Consider the following 18,589-nt stretch of genomic DNA (forward strand, 5'->3'; position numbering starts at 1 on the left):
AGTACAACCACTGAAAATAACAGAAAAATGGCAACATACTCTGCTAAGTTGAGTTTTTAATGCAGGGGAACCATATGCACAGCATATTGCAGAAGACTTCCACAAATAGAAGCTGTTGTGTAAGAGAACAGGTCTTTTCTCAAAACCACGAACTTCAAAAATAGAGAGTAGTTTTTTTTTTTTTTTTTTTGAGGTTAACATGAACTTAAAAATATTTCTGCTCCATTCCCAACATGACAAGGTCAGGTATAACAAATATTCACTGTAAAGCAGTACTACCATGAAGTAAACACAATTTTCGACAATCAATATGTATTTAGTTCTAGCCATATTTCTTAAAATATAATATAACAAATTAGAAGATGTAAATGTAGAGCAGACTGGCTTTCACAACAGAAACATCAGAAGACAATTGAGTTCTAAAGCAAAGGAGATACCTCTTGAGTGTCTCTGCTATAAGTAACAGGCCGCCTACCATTATTTTCAAGATCTCTGTTCTGCTTCACGGAATGCTGCATCTAACTTCTTATTGCCATTTGGAGTGCTTGCCCATACATCATATTTAATGCTCTTATGAATGTCATCTTCATTGTAAGATTTGATAACATAGAACTGAGCATCTGCGTACTTAGTTTCAAAATCTGGTTTGTTATACTGATCTCTTTGTACAGTGATTCCCAAGTCTTCCTTGACAGCAGTCTCCAGAGAAGGAAATTTGTTAGAGCCCCTAGGACCAGAAGTTAGTTCATTTGAGGTTTCAAAATCACTGTTTTTATAGAATCTGTCTCCAGATTTATTTCTATCATTTCCATTCCATATCCTTCCGTTCTGTCTATAGTTCATAAGACAATTATGCGGGAATGGACCATGTTTTTGGATAGAAAAAGGAGGCAAATTTCCTACAGGATGGTATCCTTTCGAGAGACCTGCTGAGAAATCAGAACCCAATGCAGACACCTGTAACAAAAAAAGTTAAATCAGCAAAAACACTCAAAACTGAAGACTAGTGATGACCAACAAGCACAGCAAACTTCAAAATCAATTCTTTTTGGGAAAGTTTAAAGATATAGACATAAAAAGTAAGAATATTTCATACCTTGTTTAAAGGTCTGATTGCTTGTGTATTTGTAGACTTAGAGGATTTGCCAGCAGTATTGTCATTAGACTTCATAGAGTTAAAACCACTGCACTTGGCAAAAGTAGAAGCTGATCCATATTTTCCATTTTGAGAACCAGTATTGCCATTTGAGACATCACTAAAATATGCTGAATCCCATGAATAGCAAGGCATGGCTTCTGATCCATAGAAAACAGGATGTGGAAGGTATCCAGGTGAAGAAAAATATGCTTGTTGACCAACACTTTGCCCATCTACCCCAACCACTGCCCCAGAAGCATATGGATTATAGCAGGTAAATAATAGACTAGTGATCCATTGTCTGATTGCATCCCTGATGTGATCAACCGATACACTACTATCAATTATCAACAAGACACAATTATACAAAACTACCCTTATCAGCCAAGCAGAACGAGACATAGTTTTGCCTAATTTTTGCAAATAGAAATGAAAGTATACGTCAGAAGAACATACCATATGAGATCCATCTGCTTGAAAATAACCATGATCATCCAATTGTGTGAAGGATCCATTATACTCTGCAACAAAGAGTAAGTTTAAGAAATAATATACCATAAATTAATCTAATTCTCAAATCATAAACTTCAGAGCTGCAAATCAAACTGAAAAAAAAAATCTTTAATTGAAGCAAAGTAAAGTAACTTAATATTTTCAAAATTATCATGCTTGAAGACGTGCTAAAGTATTATCTTTTCATTTTTCACATGATTGCACCATTAGCCTAAAAAATGATTCTGACTATATGGAAGTCAACTAAGAAATATGAGTACTTAATCACAAGGCCGATTAACATCATCCTATGCAATACATTGAGGAGTATATTACCAGACATCTCAAGTCTCAACTTTACTGAAAACCTATTATATGAGTACTTTTAACTAAGATTATGGCATTCCATTTAATTGACTTTATCACAACTCCAAAAGATTATATATAAGAAGAATATATAACCGTCTCAATATCCCACCTGGGTAGTAATAATTGTAACTACTAGTCGGTGGATTGTAAATACCGAGGTCTCCAACAGACTCTTGGTCAGTCTCCCCTTTGATACTAGAATTACCATCTACTTCACCTTTGGTATTAGAAGTAGCATCCCGTCAAAAGCAACTGAATGATGTTGAGCCACATAGTAATCCATCTTTTCCAGAAGCCTGAAAACAAAGACATACAAAGGAAAATAAGATAATAAAAAGATAATCTTGTTCTACTAAGCATTAAGTAAGTTTGTTGTTAAAATAAGCATCTAATCTTGTTCTACTAAGCATTAAGTTTGTTGTTAAAATAACCATCTACCATGCACAGAATAAATTAGTGCAATGTGGAAGCCTAGAGATACACATACAGAGCCACAAAAATCTAAGATCCAAAAAATTTAAATAAAACACTAGCAATCCTTTTAAACAAGAAGAATGGATCTCATGGTACTCACACAAATAGATCATATTCTTGAACTTATGTTATAATGACCAAAAACATATTTCCTTGACCTTTTAGTGTTTTATAATTCTCAGTAATCCAATGCATACCATACACCAAACCGCAAAGTGAAAGTTGGCACAACTACAAGAAAGATAGTATAGGAAAGGCAGCTGTTAGCTGTCACTTATTTTGCATTTATTTAGGGCATTTATTTAGGAATTTTTGTGTGCATATCTGTTCTTACCTTTTGTTGTATGATTCTGATACAATTTTGGTAGTTTAGCTTGATTAGGAACTTATTTATTAGCTGTAATTTTTTATATATATCTTTAATTTCTGAGACAATAAACATCAAAATTCTTATTCCAAAATTTCTCAGTTCTTTTACATGGTATCAGAGCCATAGCTAATGAAAAGAAAAATGAGAGTTCTGGATCAGGGAAGAAAACTTTTAGTTCTTACACACTGAATTCGAATGACAACCCAGGTAACTTGATTAACCAAGTTCAGTTGAAGGGCATGAATTACGAAGAATGGGCGCGAGCTATGCGGACCGCATTGCTGGCCAAAAAGAAATATGGTTTTATTGATGGATCTGTCAAGCAACCAGCAGATGACTCACTGGAACTCGAAGATTGGTGGACGGTTAACTCTATGCTGGTTTCTTGGGTGTTTAACACCATTGAACCGACACTTCGCTCGACCATCTCTCACATGGAGGACGTAAAGGATTTGTGGGAGGATATTAAACAGAGGTTCTCGATTGGGAATGGTCCACGAATGCAGCAACTGAGATCGGATCTGGCGAATTGTAGGCAGGAAGGTCAACCGATCGTGTCCTATTTCGGAAGACTCAAAACGTTATGGGATGAAATAAACAACTATGATCAGATACTAGTGTGTATCTGTGCAGGCTGCAGATGCAATCTTACCATTGAATTGGAAAGAAAGCATGAAGAATAGAGAGTTCATCAGTTTTTGATGGGCTTGGATTAAGAAGGATACAGAAGAGTGCGCTCTAATATTTTGAGCACTGAACCCTTGCCCAATTTGAATCGTGCCTATGCTATGGTTGTTTAGCAAGAGTGGGTGCGAACTATGACACGAACCAAGGAAGAAAGAGGTAATCCTATGAGTTTTGCAATTCGAGCAGGTAGTCGAAATTCAGGAGGGGATAAAGACAAATCCTCAATTTGTTCTAATTGCAACCAAGAGGGACATGATGCTGAAAGTTGTTTCCAGCTGATAGGTTATCCAAAATGGTGGGGTAATAGACCACGTGGAACTTCTGCTGGACGAGGAGGTGGTCAAAAGCGTGGCAATGGAGCAGGACGTAGCAAGGGAGGAGTTGCTCGTGCCAACGCCACACAAGCAACTGGAGTTGATGGTGGGCATGGAATTGTGACAGATTCAAATCGAAAGGGTCTTAGTGGATTAAATGAAGAACAGTGGGCTGCTTTGCTGGGCATGTTGAATTCTTGTCAGAATGGTGGCAATGAGAAGCTGACAGGTACGCAGAGGATATTTCCTTGGATTATTGACACAGGAGCTTCCCATCATATGACAGGAACGCTGGCATTTTTGAGTGAATTGCGTGACATTGTGCCGTGCTCTGTCGGGTTACCTAATGGAGAAAAGACCTTAGCGGTGAAAGAAGGAACTGTGTTGCTTGGAGGAGACTTGAAATTGCAACGAGTCCTTTATGTGCCAAATTTGAATTGCAATATGATCTCTGTATCACAACTACTTAATGATTCAAATTTGGTTATTCAACTCACTAACAAAATTTGTGCTATACAGGACCTAAATTCGAGGAACCTGATTGGAGTGGGTGAGCAACGCGAGGGGCTGTACTTTCGCCAGGGAGTGACATCGGTACATGCTTGCAAGGTAACTGATGTGGGGTCTTTTGAGCTTTGGCATAAGAGAATGGGTCATCCTTCTTATAAGGTGGTAGAGTTAATTCCAGAAGCTGGCAGCATAGTTAGGAAAACTAATAAAACTTGTGAAGTTTGTTTTAGAGCAAAGCAAACAAGAGAGATTTTCTTTTCTAGTGACAATAAAGCTGATGGTTGTTTTGAATTGATACATTGTGATTTGTGGGGACCTTATAGAGTCCCAACTTCTTGTGGAGCAATTTACTTCTTAACAATTGTTGATGATTACTCTCATGCTATTTGGATATATTTGCTGAATGGAAAACAAGAAGTAGCTTGTGTTCTTAAGAAATTTGCTGTGATGGTTAAACGCCAATTTGAAAAAAATGTGAAAATTGTCAGAAGTGATAACGGAAGTGAATTTATGTGCTTGAAAGAATATTTAGATGAACAAGGGATATTGCATCAGACTTCCTGTGTAGGAACACCTCAACAAAATGGCCGAGTGGAAAGAAAACATCGCCATATTCTTAATGTGGCAAGAGCCTTGCGTTTCCAAGCAAATTTACCCATAGAATTTTGGGGAGAATGTGTACTTGCAGCTGGGTATTTGATTAATAGGACTCCATCTATGTTATTAAATGGTAAAACCCCATATGAGATGCTCTTTGGGAAAGTACCTTCTTACAAACACGTTCGGATTTTCGGTTGTTTGTGCTATGCGCATAATCTGAATCAGGATAAAGAAAAATTTGGTAGTAGAAGTCGTAGGTGTGTTTTTGTTGGGTATCCATTTGAAAAGAAGGGATGGAGATTGTATGATTTGGAAACTAAAGAATACTTTATATCAAGAGACGTGGTATTCACTAAAACAGAATTTCCGTATGCAAATGAGAAAATAATGGGTGATGAACTCATTAAAAATGGAGTTGAGGAGTTGGGTGATGAAGTTGATGGTTTAGAGAACAACTTGGGAAAGGAGCATGATGAAAGTGTGGATAGAGAAAGTGAGGTGAATCCTGAAACGGAAGAATTGATCCATGAAAACAGTGAGGGAGTGGATAGAGGTGAAGTTGTTGAAGAGCAACTAGGTAGGGGACAAAGGGCTAAGCAACCTAGTGTTCGTTTGAAGGATTATGTGACAAATGCAATCAAAACAAGCCCCTCGGTATGCTCACCTTCCCAATCTGATTCCTCAGGTACGCCTCATTCTATAGCACATTATGTGGGTTATGATAAATTCTCTGCACAACACCGATGTTTTTTGGCAGCCATTACTACAGGACATGAACCAAGCTCTTATGCAGAAGCAGTTAAGGATGAACGGTGGAGAGCGGCTATGAGAAAAGAAATACAAGCTTTAGAGGATAATGGTACATGGACAGTTAAAAATCTGCCATTTGGGAAGAAAGCAATAGGAAGCAAGTGGGTATACAAAATTAAATACAATTCTGATGGAAGTGTTGAACGATACCAGGCGCGGTTAGTGATATTGGGAAATAATCAAGTTGAAGGCATAGATTATCAGGAGACTTTTGCTCCTACAGCAAAAATGGTTACTGTACGCACCTTTCTTGCCGTTGCGGCTGCAAAGAATTGGGAACTCCATCAGATGGATATCCAAAATGCTTTCTTACATGGTGATTTGGAGGAAGAGGTTTACATGAAGATGCCGCCTGGATTTACTTCTCAATCACCAGGGAAGGTTTGTAAACTCCGAAAATCTCTATACGGTTTGCGGCAAGCACCTAGATGTTGGTTTGTGAAATTGGCTGCATCTCTGAAAGCTTATGGATTTCAGCAATTATATTCAGATTACTCTTTGTTCACTTTTCGAGCTGGGACTGTTCAATTGAATGTGCTTATTCATGTGGATGACCTTATTATCTCCAGCAATGATGTTTCTGCTGTACAAAAATTCAAGAGCTATTTGAGTCATTGCTTTCATATGAAAGACTTTGGGAAGCTGAAATTTTTCTTAGGGATTGAAGTAGCCAGAAACTCGAATGGTATTTTCTTGTGTCAACGTAAGTATGCGTTGGATGTAATTTCAGAAGTTGGATTACTGGGTTACGAGCCTACTAAAACTCCTCTTGAACAAAATCACAAGCTGGCCCTTACCGAGAGTGATGATGTGGATGACCCTGCTCAGTATAGGCGTCTGGTGGGACGGCTTATTTATCTAACAATAACTCGGCCCGAGTTGTCTTATTGTGTGCATATTCTTGCTCAGTTCATGCAACAACCGAAGAAAGCTCATTGGGAGGCAGCTGTTAGAGTTGTGCATTATTTGAAAGGAAATCCAGGTCAGGGTATACTACTGCATGCCAATTGTGATCTCAAATTGTCTGCTTACTGTGATTCTGATTGGGCTAGCTGTCCTTTGACGAGATGGTCTTTGACCGGTTATTTTGTTCTTTTGGGTGAATCCCCTATCTCGTGGAAGACTAAAAAGCAACAGACAGTGTCTCGCTCATCCGCTGAAGCTGAATATCGGTCTATGAGTACTACAACTTGTGAACTTAAATGGTTGAAAGGATTATTGAATTCTCTTGGTGTGGCGCATACTGAACCTATGAATTTGTATTGTGATAGTCAGGCAGCTCTGCATATAGCTGCTAATCCTGTCTATCATGAACGTACCAAGCATATTGAAGTAGACTGTCATTTTATCCGTGATGAGATATTGAATGGTAGCATTCGAACAGATTATGTACGTAGTTCAATGCAACATGCGGATATCTTCACAAAGGCATTGGGAAAGGATCAGTTTGACTTTCTTCTGCGCAAGTTGGGCATTCGAGATCTCCATGCTCCAACTTGAGGGTTTATAGGAAAGGTAACTGTTAGCTACCACTTATTTTGCATTTATTTAGGGCATTTGTTTAGGAATTTTTGTGTGCATATCTGTTCTTACCTTTTATTGTATGATTCTGATATAATTTTGGTAGTTTAGCTTGATTAGAAACCTGTAATTTTTTTTATATATCTTTAATTTCTGAGGCAATAAACATCAGAATTCTTATTCCAAAATTTCTTAGTTCTTTTACATATAGGAATCCACAATAAATTAAAACCAAGCCTTTTCACCTTCATAACGCCATTTTTCCAAGCAATTATCCACAAGGAAGAAAACAAAAGCAACATAGATTAATATGACATACCACATCACGCCTAGGCAATTTCCTAATGGACTCCGACTTCAATCCTGTAGGAACAGATTCAGCTGCATTATATAGTTAAGAATACAATACTTATTCACTTAGCCAACAAATCATGGAGTTGCCAACAATATCTACACCATTAAACAGTCAATACAGAATTTTTCTTTTTTTTTTTTTTCCACAGGACAGAGCCAATACGCAATTTTAGCAGCAAGAGGAAGGACTGAAAGGGGCGAAAAGGGCATAAATCAAACAAGCCAAACAATTTACTTTCCATAAAATGAAAATCTTGATCATCCACGATAATTATTACCCATCTTCAATATAAAATGAACAACCCAGATTTTTTTTTTCCCATTTTCAGTTAAAAAAAAGTAACACAAATGAAATTAAAAACAGAACCCATAATAGCTTTATATTTAAAAAGTTGGGGGGGGGGGGGGGGGGTGGGGGGTTGGGGTTGGGGACGGAGGGGGAAGAAGAGGAGGAGGGGGAAAGGGGAAAAGAAACCCAATAAGAGAGGATGCGTTTCTCAAGTTCTGTTCCAGCGACAATCGTCGATCGATAAAAGCCCAAGTTAACACCTGCAAACAGAGAGACAAAATAAATAGCAAAAGTGTTAGTCAAAGTCAAAGCACCAGTACTTTTATACCAAAAGTCTTACGATTTAGCATTGTATTTTGATGGGTGAAATTATTTTTTTTTGAATAAAAATATTATTTTAAATATTATTAAAAAATAATTTAAAAAATAATTTTATTATTTTTATCTTTTTATAATTAAAATAAATTAAATTTAATTTTTAATTATTTTTTAATATTTTATAATTAATATATTTTAAAAATAACTTTTTTAATAATAATTTTAGTAGCAATATCAACCCAACCTAATTCAACCCCTATCGATAAAATAAAATATTTATTCTTATAAAAATTGAATTTTATTGTTTTCCTTTTAATAATAAAATTTTTAAAAAAATCTCATCTTCAAAAGCAAAAACGCTGGTTGCACGCTATCCAGTGTCCACCAGGCACATGTCGGCAACTTACACAGAACGGGAAAAAAAGAGATTCAGATTCCTCTTATTATTAATTAATTAATTAATTAATGGAAATCATAAAATTCTATTTTATTATTATCTTTTGATAGTTTTTTTTTTCTTTTGAGATAAAAATCAAACAGAAAATGGAATTTTGAATATAAATTATAAAAAAAAAATCCCTGGAGAGAAAAATCAAATGCAAATTCTCAACTTTTTAAAAAAAAAAAAAAAAAGAGATCTTTTTGAATAAAAGTGGGAAATTCAATATATATCTTACAGAAAACAAACAACTTTCAAAGATTTTTCGTTTTTAAAGAGGGGGGGGAGGGAAATCTGCTTGGTTGGAGAGAAATCGCGAAAAAATGAAATTTCATGACTTCAAGTCCGCATAAATAGAATATCAATTTGCAAAATGGAACTTTAAAAAAGAAGTCACCGATAAAACTACTCATAGAGAGCAAAAAAATTAAAACTTTTCATTTCCTTTGATACGCTTACGCTACAGAGGAAGCACCAGAGGACTAAAAACGAAGAAAAATGAGAAATCGGAAGCGGACCTAGAAGCGACGGATCGAGGCCGATACGAAACGAGAGACCCGATCTGATGTGTCCAGAAAACCGCTTTTCAGTAGAGTAGAAAAGCGGTTTTACAGAGAAGGAAAGAAGAAGAAGCAGTGAAAGTAAGGTCGAGAAGGAGAAGAGGGAAACAAAAGGGTCTAATTATGGAAGGATTGGACAGGTCAGATGAGTTCCTGGTTTGAGAAGAGGAAATAGTGACCGTTGGATGTAGGGTTTAAAGACAAAAAGGGTGGGAAAGCGCCAATATTTTGGGAGTGCGTCCAGTTTTGTGCTAACCTTGTTAGGAAATTAAATTCTCTTTGTTGTTTTTTTTTTTTCCTTTTTTTTCCAACATGTTTAATAATGAAATATAATTAGTTTTAAAAAATAACGAAATAAAATTAAAAAAAAAATTATATTTTATGGGTATATTTTGGCTAGTTACTGATTCAAATCAGATTGATTTTGAGTTGAAATCGGCAATTCAAGATTTAATTAGGTAATAAAATTAATCTTGATTTGATTCTAATTTTAGTTTCAAGTTCAAAAATGTTTTAATTCACATTGCACCTTATAAAATTATCATTTTTTTTAATCTGATTTCAATAAGATTAAAATTGTCTATTCGAACCATCAATTTCAATTTTATAATAAGAGAAAAAAATTAAAACCCATCACTATAAATTATAATCAGTTTGATTCTAATTCAAACCCTTAAATTATTAATTTGAGCCAATTTGATATTTCAATTTCGATATAATTCAAGATTTATTTAGGTAAGTTCAATATTTAGTGTTATTTTGTTATTGATTGGAAAAAAAAAAATTAGATATTAATTTGATTGGTGAAAGATATAATTAAAAATGCACAAAATATATAAATTATAATTTACATTAATTATATATCATTTATAATGGTAGGGCTATATTTATATATTTTATGATATATTAAAAGTTTTTTTTTTAATATAATTCATTAATTAAAATGTCTATGGTTTAAAAAGATAATGTAAATATAATCATTAATATTTTTATATAAATAAGAAAATATTTATATGTAATGAATTTCTAGTATGAAATATTAATTAATTGTTGAGAAAATAGTTCATACCTACATGAGGAATGCTCCATGTGATTTTACTTCATATTATTTTGAAATTTGATGATATGCGTCTGTATTTTATTCATTTTAATTTTTAGTTTATATTTTATTTTTTTTAATTATTATAAATTGATATATATATAATACATATAAAATTTTAATATTATATAAAATTTTCCTTTTAAAAGATAATTTTTATATAAAATTTTAATATTATCCTATATTTAAAGATATTAATTTGCCCTGCTTTTAAAGATGTGTCATATAATTTCTTTTGTTAAATAATTTTCTCTTATTCCATTAAAGTTTGGATGATTCTATTAATTGAAATAAATTTATTAGTTTTCTTAGGAAAAATAAATTTATTAATTGAATATATATACAAGTGAAAATGAGTATTTTTTATGTTTATATATTACCCCTATTAATAAGAATTTATAAATTCATTATTGATTTAACTTCGGTTAAATCTTAATTTTTAATATATTTTTTTGGCAAATTTAAACAACACGCTTAGAGCAATTTAAAGCTAACCTTTTTATTTTTCAAAAGTTGAGAGTTCTCAGCTTCTAGTGGAAATTTATTTTTTTTTTTATTATTATTATAAATTTAAAAAATTGGGGATGGAAAATACCAGCGTCAGCTTCCACATTCGATGGAAAATTTAGAACAATTATTTTATATTTATTTTTATTATTTTTATATAGATTAAATTTTTTTATCTTTTAAATTTTTTAATGAAAATTTCATAATAAAAAATAAAAATATAATAATATAACAAAAATATTAATTAAAGATATGAAATCATTTGAAATTGGTTTAATCACATGGTTATTTTTATCATTTTTAATATTATATTATATTTTTTTAATAAATTAAAAGAATATATAGAATATAATATTATATTTTCATATTAAAAAGCATAATATATTTAAATATTATTTTTATTTATTAATATTAATATTATTCTTAAAAATAATATTTTTTTAAAGAAAAAAAAAAGAGAATTAACATGATAGAGAATGTCATGCAGTAATACTATGAAAAAGAATATCGCATGTTAGCTCCTTGGAAACATCTATTTTAATATATGGACTCAGTGTTTAATTAATAAAATAAAAATAGAGTTTTTGAATTTAAATTTCTTTTTCTAATTACTTTAAAAAATTATTATATGGGATGCTTTAGATCTACATTAGCTCCACATATTTAGAAAGGATTTTTCTTGAATCTATAACATAGGATATATGGTGAAATTTACTTATTAAATATATAAATCTCACATACTTATGTCTTAGTTTCAAAGTGAATCGAGTTTACATATTATTAATGCCATCATACCATCACTTCATATCTATAAACATTGATTATAACATGAAGGGGGGACAAAATGTAGAGGTGGGGCAAAAAATGAAGTAATGTAAAGCAATCAAATATAGCATTTGTATAGAGAAGAGTATATAATACAAAAAGCATTCATGATCCCTTTAATAAAAGATTGCAAGCTCTCCACCTAAGGAGGTCACTCCTTAAAAAGAAGGTAACCCACAAATTATTCCTACATCTATATGCCTAATTCTATGCCCAAGAATTATAAAGAAAAAAATTATTCTTTGCACATTAATAATAATAAAAAAAAAGCTATAACAAAAATCAAGCCAATTTAAAGACAGCATTAAAATTCATAGGGAAAAAGAAAATTATTCAAGCTTAAACTAAAAGATCTTTTTTGGATTTTGCAAGGATTTTCTCATTTTCCCCATTTTTCAATTGTTGGGAAACAATAGAAGATGATGAAGAATGGTAATTTGGAGAGTTACGAGGAAACTCAGAGAGCATTTGAACTAATTCTCTCATTGTAGGACGTTCAATGCTATTTTCTTGGCAACACAACATTGCAATGAAAAATAGATGCTAGCAATTAGTGTCAGCGTGGCTCCATATAATTTGGTGTCAGCAATTAGTGCTAGAAAAATGTTGAGGCGTGGATGTCAAGTGTATTTGGCATTGGTGAGAGATACGTCTGTAGAAGGTGTCAACATGGAAAATGTTCCTGTTGTCAGAGAATTCATGGATGTCTTCCCTGAAGAGCTTCCAGGGTTGCCACCAGAAAGGGAAATAGAGTTCTGCATTGATGTTGTTCCGGGTACAAACCCCATATCAATGCCGCCTTACAGGATGGCACCAGCAGAATTAAAAGAGCTAAAGGAGCAACTTCAGGAGCTTTTGGATAAGGGTTTTATACGTTCGAGCACTTCACCCTGGGGCACTCCTGTTCTATTTGTGAGAAAAAAGGATGAGTTATTGAGGTTGTGTATTGACTATAGACAGCTGAACAAGGTGACTGTGAAGAACAAGTATCCACTTCCTCGGATCGATGATCTGTTTGATCAGCTCCAAGGGGCTAGATTCTTTTCCAAGATAGACCTGCGATCAGGCTACCATCAGTTGAGAATCAGGAATGAGGATGTGTCCAAAACAGCATTTAGGACAAGATATGGTCATTATGAGTTCTTGGTGATGTCTTTTGGACTCACTAATGCACCAGCAGCCTTCATGGACTTGATGAACAGGGTGTTCAGGCCATTCTTGGACCGTTTTATCATCGTATTCATAGATGACATTTTGGTATACTCTTGGACCGAGGAAGAATATGTGTGGCACTTGAGGATGGTGTTGCAGACTTTGAGGGAGCACCAGCTATATGCCAAATTTTCAAAATGTGAATTTTGGCTAGAAAGCATCTCATTCTTGGGACACGTGGTTTCTAGTGAAGGCATTCAAGTGGATCCCAAGAAAATTGAAGCTGTAACTGATTGGCTTAGGCCTACAACAGTCACTGAGGTGCGAAGTTTTCTGGGTCTAGCTGGCTACTATAGGCGTTTTGTGCAAGATTTTTCCAGGATAGCGGCTCCCCTAACTAAGTTAACTCGGAAGAATGTTCCATTCATTTGGACAGATGACTGTGAGGAGAGTTTCTAGAAGCTTAAGGAGTGTCTAACCACCACCCCGGTGTTGACACTACCGATGAGTGGTGAAGGATATACCGTGTACTGTGACGCCTCCAGAGTTGGCTTAGGGTGTGTTTTGATGCAGAATGGAAAAGTAGTGGCTTATGCTTCAAGGCAGCTGAAGAGGCATGAGCAGAACTACCCCACCCATGATTTGGAAATGGCGGCTGTAGTCTTTGCACTAAAAATCTGGAGACACTACCTGTATGGTGAAGTGTGCGAGATATACACCGACCACAAAAGTTTGAAGTACATCTTCCAACAGAGGGATTTAAACTTGAGACAAAGGAGATGGATGGAGCTTCTAAAGGACTATGATTGCACCATCCAGTACCACCCTGGGAAGGCCAATGTAGTAGCAGATGCTTTGAGTAGAAAATCTTCTGGCAGTTTGGCACACATTTCAGCAGAGAAGAGACCGTTGATTCAGGAAGTACATGAGTTGATGGATCAAGGTTTAATCCTAGATCTTTCAGATGAGAGGGTATTGTTGGCTCATTTTTCAGTGAGACCAGACCTGCGAGACAGAGTTAGAGTTTCCCAGCACAGAGACCAACAATTGATGAAGATCATAGAAAGAGTACAGCAGGGTGAAGGTGGTGAGTTTGGATTTGCCAATAATGGCGCCCTAGTGCAAGGTTCTAGGATATGTGTGCTCGATGTGGACAATCTCAGAAATGAAATTATGCGAGAGGCACACTATACACTATACAATGTCCACCCAGGCTCCACCAAGATGTACCATGATGTGAAAGATAGCTATTGGTGGAATTGCATGAAGAGAGACATAGCAGACTTTGTGTCAAAGTGCTTGACTTGTTAGAAGGTGAAGTTTGAACACCAGAGACCGTCAGGGAAGCTGCAAGAGCTCCGTATCCCAGAATGGAAGTGGGAAATGATTACCATGGATTTTGTGACTGGGTTGCCTCGTACCACACGAGGATATGATTCAATATGGGTAATTATAGACCTCCTAACTAAATCAGCTCATTTCTTGCCTGTGAAGACCACATATTCTGTGGCACAGTACCCCCGACTCTACATTCGAAAAATAGTCAGATTGCATGAAGTTCCTGCTTCTATAATATCTGACAGAGGGCCCCAGTTCACTTCTCAGTTTTGGAAAAAGTTACAGGAGGCACTTGGCACACAGTTGAACTTTAGTACTGCTTTCCACCCTCAGATAGACGGACATTCCGAAAGGACAATCCAAACACTGGAAGACATGCTTCGCATGAGTGTTTTGGATTTTGGAGGTCAATGGGATGATCAGCTAGCTTTGGTGGAGTTTGCCTACAACAACAGTTACCATTCCAGCATAGGGATGGCACCCTATGAGGCACTATATGGAAGAAAGTGTAGGTCTCCTCTGTGTTGGATAGAAATGGGAGAAGCGAAGGTGCATGATGTAGACCTAGTGCAGTACACTTCAGAGATAGTTTCTTTAATCAGGGAACGATTGAAAGCTTGACTTTAAGATGGCGGAAGAGTTATGCAGACCCCAGACGGAGGGATGTGGAGTTTGCAGTAGGCGACTACGTATTCCTGAAGGTTTCTCCGATGAAGGGAGTCATGAGATTTGGAAAGAAGGGCAAGTTGGCGTCTTGGTATGTTGGACCTTTTGAGGTTACTAATAGAGTTAGAGCAGTTGCCTACCGGTTGGAGCTACCACCCAACCTTTCTCATGTTCATCCTGTGTTTCACATCTCCATGCTCAGGAAATACATTCCTGATCCTTCTCATGTACTACAGCCGGATGTAATAGAGCTGAAAGAAAACTTGACATTTGAGGAGCAACCTATAGCCATAGTGGACTAACAAGTGAGGCAGCTAAGATCAAAACAGATCCCTATGGTTAAGGTTTTGTGGAGGAGCCAGTTAGTGGAAGAGTGCACTTGGGAGTTGGAACGGGACATGCGTAGCAAGTACCCTTATCTATTTAATGTGTAATCCTGTACTTTATTCTGCCTTGTGTAAAAAATTCAAGGACGAATTTTCTGTAAGGGGGGAAGAATGTAACACCCCTAATTTTTAAATTTATTATTTTTGGGTAAATATTGATATTTTATTTTATTTGAATTTTAGGAAATTATTTGAAATTTTTTTGGATTTTAGAAATCGGGTTCGATTTTCCGAAAATAAAAACTTTAATGATTTTTAAAAATTAATTTAAAGACCACGTGGTAAAACTAAAAATATATTTAGAGTCTATAAATTTTTTCAGTTTTCTAGAATTTTTTTGAAATTTTTGGGCCTCGTTTTCGGTCCCAAGGCAGAGTAAAAATTCAAAATTTTATATCCTGAATCGAACCGACCGAATCGAACCGGACCGGATCGGACAGGTCGAATCGGACCGGTTCCTTCTTCCTTTTTCTTTCTCCCCGCGTGCGTCCCGACCTCTCTCTCTCTCTCTCTCCCATTTTCTCTCTCCTCCCTCCTCCTCTCGCCGCACCGCCGCCTCCCCAGCTACCCCAGCTCGTCGGCGCGCTGCCCCACCACCTCCCCACAGCCGGCCAACGCCCCAGGCGACCGAAAAACGCGCGCGAATATCTCCCCTGCTCACACGCGACGCTTCATCTTCTCGGCCGAAATCCGGCCGATTCGGCCACCAATCAGGCCGGGTCTTGTGTCAAACACCATCTACACCTCGAGATCTTTCCATAGACACCAAGAATACCAAAATCCATCGAGCGGTTTGTCCAATTTTTGTCCGAGAAGTTTTAGCCCATTTTGACTTTTGGGCTAGATTTCTTGCAAACCGTAAACCCCACGAGAAAACCGAGAGTACCAGAGCGCTCCACTCGTCGAGAGCTTCGCGGGAATATAAATTTCAAAATTTTCTGACACTGTTTTTCAATATGTCCCGCGGAACTTCGTAGTGTTTTTTTTTAGTATTAAATGAGTTTAGAAAATTTCGTAAAATTTATGTACTAACCCCCGTGTTGTGGGCTTCGTGTAGGTATCTTCAATTCACAGAAATTCGACAGTTGTCCGGGTCTGTGAATTTTCGGCCAGACAGACCGGCTACCGAAAAAGTCTCCGAATTGGATCGAGATTTTGGCTACCCCACTATTGTCAAACGTCCCGAGCGCGTCCCCAGAGTCGGAATCGGCATAGGTAAACCCGAACCTTGCTTTTTCATAATTTTCTAGTGCTTAAATGGGATTAAAAATCCATAAAATATTCGTGGTAGCTCAGAAAATTATGATTCTTTTTGCAATAGCCTAGTAATATTGCTAAGGACTGCGGGGCAAAGTTTTAGAATTTTTAGAGCTTATTTGGGCAGTTTTTGCAAAAATAATCAATTATAAGGACTAAACTGTAAATTTACATATTGTGATTGAGGACTGTTTGGATGGCCCAGGAGGGGCTGTGTGATGTGATTGAGTTGTGAGTGTATGAATTGTGAATATAGAAGTGCGTTTTGAGCCCTTTTGCTGGTTGGGTAGGTCCTAGATATAGGGGAGACTTGTCAGATTTTCGACACGACTTAGGACGTATTTGGTCTTTTCTTAGTTTGTATTGAATCAAATTTATTAAATGATTGTAATAAAATTGTCAGGTGAGCCGAGACAGCCTTCTTCCTCCGCCCAAACACCACAGTGATTGCTGTCAAGTCTGTGAGTAAAATATTAATTTTAATTGTAATTTCGATATTATTATATGTTCAAGTATGCCCATGCATCACATTATATGTATATATCTATGTAGTTAAACTCTAGGCACGTTTTATGTTGCATTCACAACTGTTAAAGTGCCATGTATGTTGTTGTGGTAATTTGGAGCAGTGTGTGTGCGTTGGCGTGCATGTGATGTGGTGTTGATTATGGATAGGACGGGTAGACACGGCTTGAGATCTTCGCTGGGACCTGGTCCTTCGAGGTAGACATGGCTTGAGTTCTTCGCTGGGACCCTGATTTGGTTATTAAGTGGAAGTCCGAGCTGAGTTCTTCGCTAGCACAGGTTGGATTAAGAGAGCTGTATAGGGGATCAGCTCCCATATATGTATTGTTTGACATTATCGGGTGTGTGAGTGCTCTAAATTACCTTTTTGCTATTATGATGTGAAAATATTGCTGATGTTGCATTTCACACTACAGGGTGCATTAGTTTTAGATAGTTATAGAGATTATGGTTAAAATTGATATTTTACTCTCTGAGTTGAATGCTCACTCCTGTTCAATATTTTTCCAGGCCACAGGAGGATATTTTTTAGTTAACCTGCTTTTCTCCCTCACAGGTCATTTATTAATGTTTGTATAAACCTGTTAACTCTTAGAATTTCTGCATGTGTTAGAAATATTTATTTGATTTGGGTCTGTAATATAAATTGTTATTTTGGACCTGTAAACTTATTATTTTATGCATGTTTGATGGACTGGATGAGGGAGCTGAGCTCCCATTTATTTTTATATTGTTATGAGTATGTGGAGGGTGATCTGAACTCCCCAATTGATTATATATTGTTTTTACAGGTCGGGTGAGTTAAAAACTCCCCGTTGAAAGGTCCATTTTATGGCCGGACTCTGTCCGGTTTAATTCTTGAAACTGGGCCCAAATGGGCCTTAGAGTTGGGTTAAGGAATAGTTAGGCTTACTACAGGCCTCGGGGGCTTTAGGCTGGCCCAGGTCCTAGTGCCGGTCCGGCCCATAGGTTGGGTCATGACAGCTATGATGGAGCCTACAGGATATGAAGATGCAACAACAGATCAAAAATGGGTAGCTACAATGAAGGAGGAGCTTAACATGATCGAAAAAACCAAACGTGGGAATTGGTGGATAGACCGAAAGATAAGAAAGCTATAGGAGTTAAATGGGTTTATAGGAGCAAGCTCAATTCTGATGGTTCCGTAAACAAGTATAAGGCAAGGCTTGTAGTCAAAGGGTATGCTCAAATGTTTGGGGTAGATTTTTCTAAAACTTTCGCTCCAGTTGCTAGGATGGATACCATAAGGATGTTGCTAGCTGTTGCCGCACAAAAGGATTGGGTTGTACACCAACTCGATGTTAAATCATCTTTCTTAAATGGGCATTTGGAGGAAGAAATATTTGTGGAGCAACCACAAGGTTTCGTTCTTCAAGGACAAGAAGAGAAGGTAAATCGGTTGAAGAAGGCTCTCTATGGCCTAAAGCAGGCGCCAAGGTCATGGTACAGCAAAATTGATGCACAATTGGAGAACTTAGGCTTTGAAAAATGTCTAAGTGAATCTACTTTGTATATCAAGAATGTTTATGATGAAATACTTGTGGTGTCTCTTTATGTTGATGACTTGC

At 36.3% G+C, this 18,589-nt stretch overlaps 1 protein-coding gene across 1 annotated transcript; it reads right to left on the reverse strand.

Annotated features, from left to right (window-relative positions):
* Window positions 1-483: 483 nt before the first annotated feature.
* LOC131172749 (YTH domain-containing protein ECT4-like) lies at window positions 484-2,282 on the reverse strand. The gene is made up of 4 exons (XM_058134268.1): window positions 2,217-2,282; window positions 1,595-1,659; window positions 1,097-1,475; window positions 484-957 (listed from the first exon to the last, which is right to left on the reverse strand). The coding sequence occupies exons 1-4, from the start codon at window positions 2,280-2,282 to the stop codon at window positions 484-486; spliced, it is 984 nt and encodes a 327-aa protein (XP_057990251.1).
* Window positions 2,283-18,589: the final 16,307 nt, after the last annotated feature.

The sequence above is a fragment of the Hevea brasiliensis genome, chromosome 14 (assembly GCF_030052815.1).
Source record: "Hevea brasiliensis isolate MT/VB/25A 57/8 chromosome 14, ASM3005281v1, whole genome shotgun sequence".
Taxonomy (NCBI): domain Eukaryota; kingdom Viridiplantae; phylum Streptophyta; class Magnoliopsida; order Malpighiales; family Euphorbiaceae; genus Hevea; species Hevea brasiliensis.